Raw genomic sequence first — 13,220 nt, 5'->3', positions numbered from 1 at the left:
AGGATTTCCCCTGGCAATCAAGTCCTGGTATTCCTGGAGTCATCACAAAATTAAATTAAAGATTTTATAACAAAATACAAAATTTCCATTGTTTTGACAACGCACAGGCCAAGTTTCAGTGCTTGACAAGAATGACTGTTACTAATACATAGATTGCAACCATAGATAAACGTAGAAAAAAATTAATGAGAGTCATCGATATATCCATTGTGGCAGGTACCAAATGGCAGATATCTCCTCTAAATAGATATAAACATGTTTGCAGTATTCAACTAATTAATACTATAAGCTGCTTATAAGCTCCCACAATACAAATGGGATTGTATACACTCACATATAGGTAGGGAGAATTAATTTGGATTTTTATGGAAGTAGGAGAAAAAATAGTGATCTTTGTCCATAAGGCTTGCTGAATTGATTCTTCTGATTAGAACGCTGTTTCTTGATCTTCTTCCTTGAGACACTTTTACCTTTTTATTGGGAAAGACATAGTGATTGGTTCCCATTTATAAAGATTTTTGACTTATCCATTAGAAGTGACAGCTTACAGTAACTGGAAAGGGGAAATAAGCTAGGTATCCTCAGGTTTGAGACCCATTTTACTGTAAAGAAAAGAGATAGTAGTTTCTGCTGACATATTCACACCTCCAAGCTGTTCTGCTACCTAGGAGCCAATCACATGATCGTTGACAGGCCGAAGGTCTTTGTTATCAATAACTGATCACTAGTTCACAAACCAATTAGCTACTTTTAAAACTCCATTTATATATGTGCCTTGGGTTCAGCTCATCTACAAACTCGGTTCCACCACTGTTTGCATAATCAGTACATACCATAAATGTTAGGTTATTTGCTTTAACAATATGCAGCAATCCTTGTTTCTTAAAACATTCTTTTCTCATTTCAAACCACAATCAAAAATACAGAAAAAGTAAAGATATGATATTTACTAACTATTAACACTTGATCAGGAAACTGGATAAGAAATGCAGAAATTTCTTGTTACAAAACTGCTCACAACATAATTGTAATTTCACAGAATTTCATAGCATTCATCATTATAAGTAAAATAATTTAAAATAGTTTGCAGTAAACCAGAAAACATGCAAATCAGACAACTGCAATAAATTTAAGCTGTTGTCTTGTTTTACACAAATCAAAAGTATTTTGCTTTCTTTTTTCCTCCAATTCAATGAGGATAATTGAGAGTTTTCCCTTCAAAATTGATTTAACTTTAGTTGTGAATTTAGAGAATGGGAATGAGGAGGGGGTGACACTGTGGTAATGTCATTGGACCAATAATCCTGAAACCCAGGCTGATGTTCTCAGAACATGGATTTGAAGCACACATGACAAATGGTGAAATTTGAATTGCTTAAAAATCTGGAATAAAAAGCGAGTCTAAAATTATAATAGCAACTATATAACCACAGTTGATTGTCATAAAACTCATCCAGTTCACTAATACCCTTTAGAAAATGAAATCTGCCATCCTTGCATGGTCTAGCTTCCCTGTGACTCCTGACCCACAGCAATGTGGTTGACTCCTAACTACCCTCTGGAGGTGGACAATAAAAGCTAGTCTAACTAGCCACATCAATGATACATGGATAAATTAAAATGTTTTGAAGTTTTTTTATTAACAAGTCTACTTTTTTTTCAACAAGATATGTTTTGTATGTATTGTTTCCTTGTATTTCAGAAATATCCAGTGGTAATGTCTACGTATCTGGGTATTACAGGACGTGTACTATTGCAAAATGCAGGATTTTTCTCTTCCCTTCTCAACCAGATTGCATTAGATCTCAGCCAAGAGGTAAGTGCAAGCATTTACAATTCTTGAAACATGTTAACTGATTTGAAATTGAACAAAAATTACTACTTCCTCAAGACTCTCCTTCGCTTGATTACAGTGAAATTGCCTATTATAATAATCAACAAATAAGTCTGTCAGGTTTGAAAGTTCATGGTTGTGCATTGCCAGAAAATAGGAAATGTGGAACAGCAAGTTTCAGGTATTATTTCGAACAATTCAATTGATTACCAAATAGTAAGTACAACTTTACACTAACCAAATGGTTGGCAAAGCATTTTCTCCCCCCTTGGGATGTGAGGAACATTTTCAAGAGTGTATTCATTGCCCATCTCTCAATTATAAAGGTGTCAGTAGTCTAGAACTGCTGCAATCTTTTTGCAATAATTCTTTGGTTAATCTGTGAGAATATAACTTTTTTAAAAAATTCTGCCACTACCTCTGCTCATGACTGAATTGTTTAGGATGCAGGTATACTACCATTTTGATGGCTTCTTGAAAGCACATTAATGAGAAAGTTATCATGGAGTCTAGTCTGTCTTCCATCTACAGTAAAACAAGGTGGTGTAAAATCTCTGTAGGAGGTTGTCTTTCTATTGGTTTGAACTGTGTAGTATCTAGGCAGATAAGAAGCTACAATGAATACTTGATAATTTTATTTCTAGTCGGTTGGTAGATCTGCCCTTGTTCTCTCAAACTTAATTCGTACTTGTCTGAAATGAAATGTATTTAAACCCCAAGCATAGTGTTTCTCTGTAACTGATTCTGATGCTGAGTGCAACAATACATGGTAGGCAGTATAAACTTGATATGTGGCATATTTTGCTATCAACACATACCAGTCAGACTGATAGCTGCAATTCAGTCACAACGATGAATATTTATGATTCGAATTCCAAATATTGAATTTTAAAATCCAATTTGACAAGGTAGAAAAAATCTCCAGATTGGCTTGGCTTTCTGACTATGATACATTCATTTCATAGTGTGTTTTGAGAATATAATGTTTTCCTTTGATACCCATGGCTACGTATGATTTAAGCTCTTATCCACAGAAAGGTGGTGCAACTAGATAGCCTTATAACACGACTATAATTACAGCTTTTTCTCATCAATTTTGTTTTAAAGCTTGAGAAAGACAGTTTTATTGTTTTCCTATTATTTTGGCTAACTTAATTTCAAAGAAAAAGACATTGAATGCCTGAAATGTTTTCTTTATCAGAATTCTATTTGGTTTTAATTTTTTTTTCTTCAACTCCAACAATCTTAATTTCTAAGAGCTTTTACCTATCCTGAAGCTGCCAAATGCTTGTAAATTACTGATGCATATTTGTAAGATTTATTTGTACTTTATTATTTTCTTCAATATTCTCCCTGTTCCTCGTCTACTGTAAGTATGGCTGTATTCTAAGTCCCTTTACTGGGATTGAGTATCTTCTGGTACTCATCAAAATTGTCATTATTTCATAAGCGTGATGATGGTGTTGCCAGCAATCCATTTGAGTATAACAAGCATGACAGCAGTGTTCATATTTCCAGGAGGTGTCGCAAAATTAATGATATGGAGCGGGAATGATGGCTGATTTCAGTGCTAAGCAACACCACCACCTTTCCCCCTCTTCCCCCACCCCACATTCACCACCACGACCACCACCATCGAATTTAGGATTGCTGGAAGAGACATTAGGGGTCCTATTAATGTCCCAGCTGATAGCTAACTCATTAGGCAGCATGGAATCAATCCTGTGATGTACCTCTTCTGCCTAACCCAATTGCTAACTTGGTAAATTTGCTGACTTTTTTTATGATGTGGAGCTGCTGGTGTTGGACTAGGTGGCCAAAGTTAAAAATCACACAACACCAGGTTATTGTCCAACAGGTGTATTTGGAAGTACTATTGCTCCTTCACCAGGTAGCTATGGAGTAGGCCACAGAATATATTGCAAAAGATCACAGTATCATACAACTGAAATGATATATTGAACAAACCTGGATTGCTGTTTAATCTTTTAGAATGGATTGCAGGTTTTGGTTCATTAATATGTAAATCCCAGTACTTCTTTCAAGTCACATTCTTGAGATAACTTAAGGTTTTATATTAAAAAAAGACATTTCAGCTCAGACAATGCATTAAAGGCGTGAGGTTGGAGTCTGTATGTACCCTAGTCCTGAGCCAGACTGGTTCTATTTCCAAAATGGGAATTTATAAAATGTTACATGCATTGACTGTCTGCAGAATGTGTCCTTTTTGAACAAAGTAGAATGTATCTGCCTTTACAATTCTGCAAATGCAAATTCATCTCATAGACTTATATATGTGTGTGTGTTGGGGCGGGGGGGGGGGTTGGGGTTGGGGAGGTGTGAGTATGTTTGTATGCGAGAGCTTGGTAGTGTGTGTGCATGAGTGTGACAAAATATAAGCCTGTGAGAGGGTGTCTGCGTTGGTGTGAGTGTGGGGAGTGTATGTGTGTGTGTGTGCGCCTGAGAGAGAGCGTGTGTATGAGAGAGGGTCTGCTTAAGTGTGTCAGTATGTAAGAGTGTATGTGAGAGTGTGTATAGTGTAGTTGGGGTCACTTGCAGTGTAACATGAACTCCAAGGTCCCGGTCTTGACCATCCTCATGAGTACCGAACTTCACTATCAGCCTCCGCTTGGCCACTCTGAATTGTTGTGAATCCTGATGTCCACTTTGCAGAACGGTCACCCAAAGATCCAAGGCCGAATGTCCCTGCGGTCAGGGACGCAGAGTGGCCAAGCATGCAAGCACACACCACATTCACTCACATGCACACACTCACAGCACCCCCTCCACACAAACACACACACACACACATACTCTGTCTTTCACTCTATGTCTGTCTCTGTGTGTGTCTCTCTCTCTCTCTCTTTCTCTGACCTAGCATCCTGTCCTTCCAAAGTATCAAATATTGCCCTTTTGAAATGAGAGTTGCTAGTGTGTAATCTGCGCACTTAAAATTCCCACTTCCTTCACTTGAACCTATATCCCAGTAAAACTAAATTTGCACTGTTACCTGTTGTATAAACTAGATGAAATTTGTGCATGGATGTATATTTGAATTTCAAAAATCTATATGGATTAGTCTGAGAATTATTCACTGGACTGCCAAACTGCAGCACCTTAGATACTTCAGACACTGTGGCAGAACACCTGGTTTAGGTAATATCTATGCCTCTTATGACTGTGAAAAACTGCTTCATGCCAGAATTTGTTCATTGCAGGTAACAGCCTATATTTAAATAAATGTTCTTTCAAATCTTGAACAGGCCCAACGCACAGAACAATACCTATGGTTTCCTGAAAGTGAAGCTACAAAGTCAGCCTATGTCATTTTGAATTTCCTTACAAATTGTCTTTTCATTATATAGTAAGCAATGCATGGAAGGAAATAAGGCAGCAACCAGCACAGTTTATAAATGAACTATTGTAAGATAAAATGGAGTTGCCTACAAAAAACTGTGATTGCATTTTTAAAAAATTCATTCATGGGATGTGGGCTTTGCTGGCTGGCCAGTATTTCTTGCTTACCTCTAGTTGCTCATGAAAAGGTGGTGGTGAGCTGCCTTCTTGAACTGCTGCAGTCCACATGCTGTAGGTTGACCCACAATGCCAATAGGGAGGGAATTCCAGGATTTTGACGCAGCAACACTGAAAGAACGACAACATATTTCCAAGTCAGGATGGCGAGTGGCTTGCACGATATCTTGCCGGTGGTGGGGTTCCCAACTTTCTACTGCCATTCTGGGTGAAAGTGGTCATGGGTTTGGAAAGTGCTGTCTAAGAATCTTTAGTGAATTCCTGCATTGCAACTTGTAGAAACACTCTGCCTCGACTGAGTGTTTGTGGTTGACAGAATTGATGTTTGTATATGTGGAAACTGGCTGCTTTGTCCTGGATGGTGTCAAGCTTCTTCAGTGTTGTTGGAGCTGCACCCATCCAAGCATGTGGAGAGTGTTCTATCACATTCCTGACTTGTGCCGATGGACAGACTCTGGGGAGTTGGGAAGTGAGTTACTTGCCCAATATTCCAAGCCTCTGACCTGCTCTTGTTGCTACTGTATTTATGAGTTCAATTGTGTTACTGGCCAATGGTAATTCTGAGGATTTTGATAGTGAGGGATTCAGTGATGGTATCGCCATTGAATGTCATGGGGCGTGGATCAGATTGTTTCTTATTGGAGATGGTCATTGTCTGGCATTGTCTGACGTTACTTGCCACGAGTCAGCCCAAGCTTAGATATTGTTGCATTTGAACAGCGACTGCTTCAGTGTTTGAGGAGTCATAATGGTGCTGAGCGTTGTGCAATCATCGGCGAACATTCCCACTTCTGACCATATAATGCAGGGAAGGTCTTTGATGAAGATAGTTGGAACCAGGGCTCTACCTGGGATACTTCTGCAGAGGCGTCCTGGAGCTGAGATGACTTACCTTCAACAACCATACCTGTCATTCTAGATATGACTGTAATCAGCAGAGACTTTGCTTTCTGATTCACATTGATTCCAGTTTTGTTAGGGCTCCTTGATTTCAAGGACTATCATTCTCCCCTCAGCTCTGGAATTCAGCTCTTTTGTCCATATTTGAATCAAGGCTGTAATGAGGTCAGAAGCTGAGGGGGACTTAAACAATTTGGATGTGACTCGAGGAGGCATGGTTAGTATGTTTGAGGATGGTGTACAATTCTGGTTGCCCTGCTCATAGGAAAGATCTTATTAAACTGGAAAGGGTACAAAAATATTTAAAAGGATGCTACTAAAATTAGAGGGGTTGAGTTATAAGAAGAGAATGGATAGGCTGGGACTTTTATCCCTGGAGAGGAGGCTGAGGGGTGACCTCATAGAGGTTTATAAAATCATGAGTCATGTATAAGGTGACTAGTTAAAATCTTTTCCCCAGGATAGGGGAGTTCAAAAGTAGAGTTCAAAAGCATAATTAAGGTGAGAGGGGAAAGATTTAAAAGAGACCGAAGGGGACAGCTTTCTACACACAGGGTGGTGTATATATGGAACAAGCTGCCAGAGGAAATCGCAGGGGCAAATACAGTTACAACATTTAAAAGACATTTGCAAAGATACATGGATAGAAAACGTTTAGATTAGATTCCCTACAGTGTGAAAACCGATCCTTCAGCCCAACAATTCCACACTGACCCTCTGAAGAGTAACCCACCTAGACCCATTCCCCTACATTTACCCCGAACACTATGGACAATTTAGCACAGCCAATTCCCCTGACCTCACATTTTTGGATTGTGGGAGGGAACCGGAGCACCCGGAAGAAACCCACACAAGTGGATATGGACTAAACAGAGGCAATTGGGATTAGTTCAATTTAGGAAACGTGGTCAGCCTTGACAACTTGGGTGTATGACTATGGCAGAACCCGAATTGGTCATTACTGAGCAGGTTATTGCTGAACAGCTGTTGCTTGATAACACTGTTGATGACATCATCCATCAGGATACTTATGATTGAGAGTAAACTAGGGTGATAATTAGATGGGTTGGATTTGTCCTGTTTTTTGTGTACAGGGGATACCCTGGGCAATTTTCCACATTGTCGAGTAGCTTCCAGTATTGTAGCTGCTTGGCTAGGTGAGCAGCAAGTTCTGGAGGACAACACTGAGGTACTATGACTGGAATGTTCTCAGAACCCATAGCCTTTGCTGTATCCAGTGTCTCCAACTGTTTCTTGATATTGCATGGAGTGAATTGAATTGGCTAAAGACTGGCATCTGTGATGCTAGGAACCTTTGAGGAAACCAAGATGGATCATCCATTTGGCACTTCTGGCTGAATATTGCCGTGAATGCTTCAGCCATTTGCACTGATGTTTTGAGCTCTTCCATCATTGGGCAAGGTTCCCCATGGGAGAGTGGTGTTGCTTGTCATCTGAGTGTGTGGCTACTAAACGACATGACCAGCTATCCTTAGTAGCCACACACTCATGACAAGCAACACGAGTTCGACTGGGACAACACTACTATTATAGGACAAGCCAAACAGAGAACAGCCAGGGAATTCCTAGAGGCATGGCACTCATCCACAGTTTCAATCAATAAGCACATTGACCTGGACCCAATATACCGGCTACTGCAGCGGACAGCTGGAACTGACAACCGGAAGCAGCAGGTACAAATCATTATAAATGCCAGAGGAAACATCACAGAAGCGCTTCACAGGAGGCTCCCAAGCACCGAAGATGTCACCTAGACAGGGGACGAAATGTCTGCAACACAAATTCCCAGCTTGGCGAACAGAACCACAACAACTTAATGGTAAGGTCCTAGGGAGTGTTGCTGACCAAAGAGACCTTGGAGTGCAGGTTCATAGCTCCTTGAAAGTAGAGTCACAGGTAGATAAGAGAGTGCAGAAGGCGTTTAGTATGCTTTTTTTTATTGGTCAGAGTATTGAGTACAGGAGTTGGGAGATCATGTTGTGGCTGTACAGGACATTGGTTAGGCCACTGTTGGAATATTGCGTGCACTTCTGGTCTCCTTCCTATCGGAAAGATGTTGTGAAACTTGAAAGGATTCAGAAAAGATTTACAAGGATGTTGCCAGGGTTGGAGGATTTGAGCTATAGGGAGAGGCAGAATAGGCTGGGGTTGTTTTCCCTGGAGCGTCGGAGGCTGAGGGGTGACCTTATAGAGGTTTATAAAATTATGATTGGCATTGATAGGGTAAATAGACGTGGGCAGAACTAGAGGGCATAGGTTTAGGGTGAGAGGGGAAAGATATAAAAGAGACCTAAGGGGCAACCTTTCCACACAGAGGGTGGTACGTGTATGGAATGAGCTACCAGAGGAAGCGGTGGAGACTAGTACAATTGCAACATTTAAAAGGCATTTGGATGGGCATATGAATAGGAAGGATTTGGAGGGATGTGGGCCGTGTGCTGGCAGGTACGACTAGATTGGTTGGAATATCTGGTCGGCATGGATAAGTTGGACTGAAGGGTCTGTTTCCATGCTGTACATCTCTATGACTCTATCATTAGGGATGGGGATATTGTGGAGCCTTTTCCTCTGCTAGTGATTTATTTAATTGTCCAGCACCATTCATGACTGGATGTGGCAGAATTGCAGAACTTAGGTATAATCCATTCGTTATAGGATTGCTTAGTTCTATCACCTCTGATTGCAGTTTCTGTTATTCAGAACAAATCTACTTTAAAAGTAATTGGCAGCAGAGCACTTTGGAACTTTCTAAAGCTATGAAAGTTGCAACATACTAGATTACCTTGGAGACTGCATATAATAGTTTGGCTGAGATCCACTCAATATTGTGAATTCCCATGTGAAAAAGATTACTCATGCTACTCACTAGTAGTGCACTTTGGTTTTGTTGTCACTGGTCCATGTGGCCAATCCTTGAAGTCGTTTGTAGGCCATTCCCAAAACTGCATTTATTTCGTTGGTGAAATTTGGCAATATTATAAGATTGAATTAATCCAAATAGAGTCTGCTTTGTAAGTCACCTAGTAGGTACTTGTGCAGTGTTTTCTACACACTGGGTTTGCAACAGAGATTTGTGCTGCAGAGTAAGCTAATGTAGCCTGATCTACAGAGAAGTTTAATCTCATACAGTAACAAAAACTTTAAAACTATTATCTTGTAGATCCTTGTTCCTGACTGCACTTATTCAAAGAGCTAACATCCTCTGATTATTACTTGCCAATAAACCCGACATTGCTAAAAAAAATTACAGTCTTGTTATTATATCTTGGTATTTTTAAAAAATTCATAAAAGACAGTTTAGAGATGTATTCTTACAACAAAATTGATGGTAATAAGTGGACCACGCAGAATTGGAAATTTGTCTAATCTAAATGTGTCGTTACTTGCGCCCACAACAGGCCACTGAAATCACTCATGAGGGTGTTGGAACAGTGGAAGTAAATATGGCAATGAGCTCAGGGATTCTTAACAAGAGTTTTTAAGAAGTTAGGTCAAGGGTTATTAATGGTATGTGTGAGAGGATGGAGGTAGGCAGTATGAAGAAAGGGAAATTGCATTTTGAAAGGACTGTTGCTTTATTGAATAATACTGAAATCTGAAAATTAAAGTAAACTTTCATAAAGAGAATTAAAAAGTTATTAAATGCATAATGAGTTTTAAAATTAAAATAAATGTTGCATTTTCTCAGGCAATTAAATCAGTGGAAATGGTTGGAAAATCCCATCTGGTTCACAAATATCCTTTTAGAGTAGGAAACTGCCATCCTTAACTGAAGAGTGGTCACTGAACCTGAAACATTAACTCTGATTTCTCTCCACCGATGCTGCCAAACCTCCTGAGATTTTCCAGCAATTTCTGTTTTTGTTGCAGATTTCCAGCATCTGGAGTTCTTTTAGTTTTTGGCATCCTTACCTCGTCTGGACTCTGTATGACTCCAGACCCGCAGCAATGCAGGGTCCACACCGGGGCTCAGTGATTAGCACTGCTGCCTCACAACACCAGGGACCCGAGTTCAATTGCAACCATGGGCAACTGTCTGCGTGGAGTTTGCACATTCTCTTCGTGTCTGCATGGGTTTCCTCTGGGTGCTCCGGTTTCTCCCACAATCCAGAAATCTGCAGATAAGGTGAATTGGCCATGCTAAATTGTCCATAGTGTTCAGGGAGGTGTGGGTTAGGTACATTAGTTGGGGTAAATGTAGAGTAATCGGATAAGGGCATGGGTTACTCTTCGGAGAGTTGGTGTGGACTTGTTGGGGCGAATTGCCTGTTTCCACACTGTAGGCATTCTATGATTCTATGACTTAATAGCTCTCTAGGCAACGAGGGCAATGAATGTTAGCCTAGCCAGATCCCGTGAGGGAATAAAAATGATTTGGATGTGAGCATAAGAGGTATAGTTAGTAAGTTTGCAGATGTCACCAAAATTGGAGGTGTAGTGGACAGTGTAGGTTACCTCAGATTACAACAGGATCTTGATCAGATGGGCAAAGGCTAAGAAGTGGCAGATGGAGTTTTATTCAGATAAATGGGAGGTGCTTCATTTTGGGAAAGCAAATCTGAGTAGGACTTTTTTATACCTTTCCCCTCTCACCCTGAATCTATGCCGTCTAGTTATGGGCTGCTCTATCCCAGGGAAATGACTTTGTCTATTTATCCCTATCCATGCCCCTCATAATTTTGTAAACCTCTATAAGGTCACCCCTCAGCCTCTGACGCTCCAGGGAAAACAACCCCAGACTGTTCAGCCTCTCCCTATAGCTCAAATCCTCCAGCCCTGGCAACATCCTTGTAAATCTTTTCTGAACCCTTTCAAGTTTCACAACATCTTTCCGATAGGAAGGAGACCAGAATTGCATGCAATATTCCAGCAGTGGCCTAACCAATGTCCCGTGCAGCCACAATATGACCTCCCAACTCCTGTACTCAATACTCTCACCAATAAAGGAAAGCATACCAAACACCGCCTTCACTATCCTATCTACCTGCGACTCCACTTTCAAGGAGCTATGAACCTGCACTCCAAGGTCTCTTTGTTCAGCAGCACTCCCTAGGACCTTACCATTAAGTGTATAAGTCCTACTAAGATTTGCTTTCCCAAAATGCAGTACCTCCCATTTATCTGAATTAAACTCCATCTGCCACTTCTCAGCCCATTGGCCCATCTGATCAAGATCCTGTTGTAATCTGAGGTAACCTTCTTCACTGTCCACTACACCTCCAATTTTGGTGTCAGCTGCAAACTTACTAACTATACCTCTTATGCTTATATCCAAATCATTTATATAAATGACGAAAAGTAGAGGACCCGGCACCAATCCTTCTATGTTTGAGCCAGTTCTGTATCCAAATGGCTAGTTCTTGCTGTATTCTGTGAAATCTAACCTTGCTAACCAGTTTCCCAATGGGAACCTTGTTGAATCCCTTACTGAAGTCCATATAGATCACATCTACCGCTATCCTCTTTGTTACTTCTTCAAAAACCTCAATCAAGTTTGTGAGACATAATTTCCCACGCACAAAGCCTTGTCTTTCCAAATACATGTACATCCTGTCCCTCAGGATTCCCTCCAACAACTTGCCCAGCACCGACATCAGGCTCACTGGTCTATAGTTCCCTGGCTTGTCCTTACCACCCTTCTTAAACAGTGGCACCACGTTTGCCAACCTCCAGTCTTCCAGCACCTCACTTGTGACTATCGATGATACAAATATCTCAGTGAGAGGCCCAGCAATCACTTCCCTAGTTTCCTATAGAGTTCTAGGGTACGCCTGATCAGCTCCTGGGGATTTATCCACCTTTATGCGTTTCAAGACATCCAGCACTTCCTCCTCTGTAATCTGGACATTTTGCAAGATGTCACCATCTATTTCCCTACAGACTATATCTTCCATGTCCTTTTATTTGGCATATTTTCAATTCACTGAACATGCATCACAATTAAGTTTGTTTTCATATGCCACATTATGGATAATTTAGGTACTGTCTTTGACAATACAAGTGAAATCTGCAATACCAATATGGTCACTGTGAAAGCCCTACCTTAATCATGCCTCTCACCCTGAGGCTTGGTGACCCTCCAGGTTAAACTCATCAGCTGAGGTTTTTCTTCAATGAGAGAGTTTGCCATGGTGCTCAGACTATGGCAACTTCCAGTAAAATGCAACTGAAATTTTAATAAACGGTTTTAGCAGTGGGCATACACATTTTTGTTTTCCATTGGTACTAAAATGAAAAAAGCATTGGTGAGGCTATCTTTGTTTGGCAAGAAAATTTAGCTTCTACCTTCTATTCTGATGTATTCAGTATTATCACTTTGACAATTTGAGAAATGTTACATATTCCATCATAATTATGAAAGAGATGCTGACTGCCCATCCATCACGTTAGAATTGTCTGGAAGCAATTTTTTTTGGTTTTCATGCCATTTTGACTAGATCCTCCAGTAGAAATGCAATATTAGTTCTGTATATTGTTCATGTTCTCTTTAATAATGGAATTCTGAAATATTAAACGTATATTTTTTTTTAAAGCCTTACTGTCACGCTCTCCCCAGTAGTAAAACATTTGGTTGTAAATAAATTAAGTCTGGTTTTCTTTCTAGATGGATCAGATCCTTGGCAGTATAATTGAGATGTGGGTTGATCGAATGGATAACATTACACAGCCAGAGAGACGAAAACTTTCTGCATTAGCATTACTTTCACTCTTACCTTCAGAAAACAGGTAAGCAAGTGCTTATTAGTATAACAATCATATCTACTTATAGTATTCTCTGTCCTGAGTAAGAATGGTGCTTATTTGAGCTTTCAGTTGACTGTATTAAGTTAATTATTTGTATCAGAAGTTAATTTGATCAGCATTGTTTACTGTCACCTTCATTCTTTGTAATGTTATTGTTTTTTGTGATTGTTTGCCATTTATGATTCAA

The 13,220-nt window shown here is 40.0% G+C and overlaps 1 protein-coding gene across 1 annotated transcript in view; it reads left to right on the top strand.

Annotated features, from left to right (window-relative positions):
• The window catches only part of ipo11 (importin 11), a 471,218-nt gene that overhangs the window by 293,799 nt on the left and 164,199 nt on the right, over positions 1 to 13,220 (top strand). Inside the window, exons 26-27 of the mRNA XM_043689427.2 lie at positions 1,703 to 1,816; positions 12,894 to 13,015. Coding sequence (XP_043545362.2) covers positions 1,703 to 1,816; positions 12,894 to 13,015 — 236 coding nt within the window. The remainder of the gene's footprint in view (positions 1 to 1,702; positions 1,817 to 12,893; positions 13,016 to 13,220) is intronic.

This window comes from Chiloscyllium plagiosum, unplaced genomic scaffold, assembly GCF_037043375.1.
Source record: "Chiloscyllium plagiosum isolate Xiang-an unplaced genomic scaffold, Cpla_swu_hap1 HiC_scaffold_1, whole genome shotgun sequence".
Lineage (NCBI taxonomy): Eukaryota > Metazoa > Chordata > Chondrichthyes > Orectolobiformes > Hemiscylliidae > Chiloscyllium > Chiloscyllium plagiosum.
The sequence above is the reverse complement of the archived record's forward strand: the minus strand, read 5'-3'. Positions and strand labels throughout refer to the sequence as shown.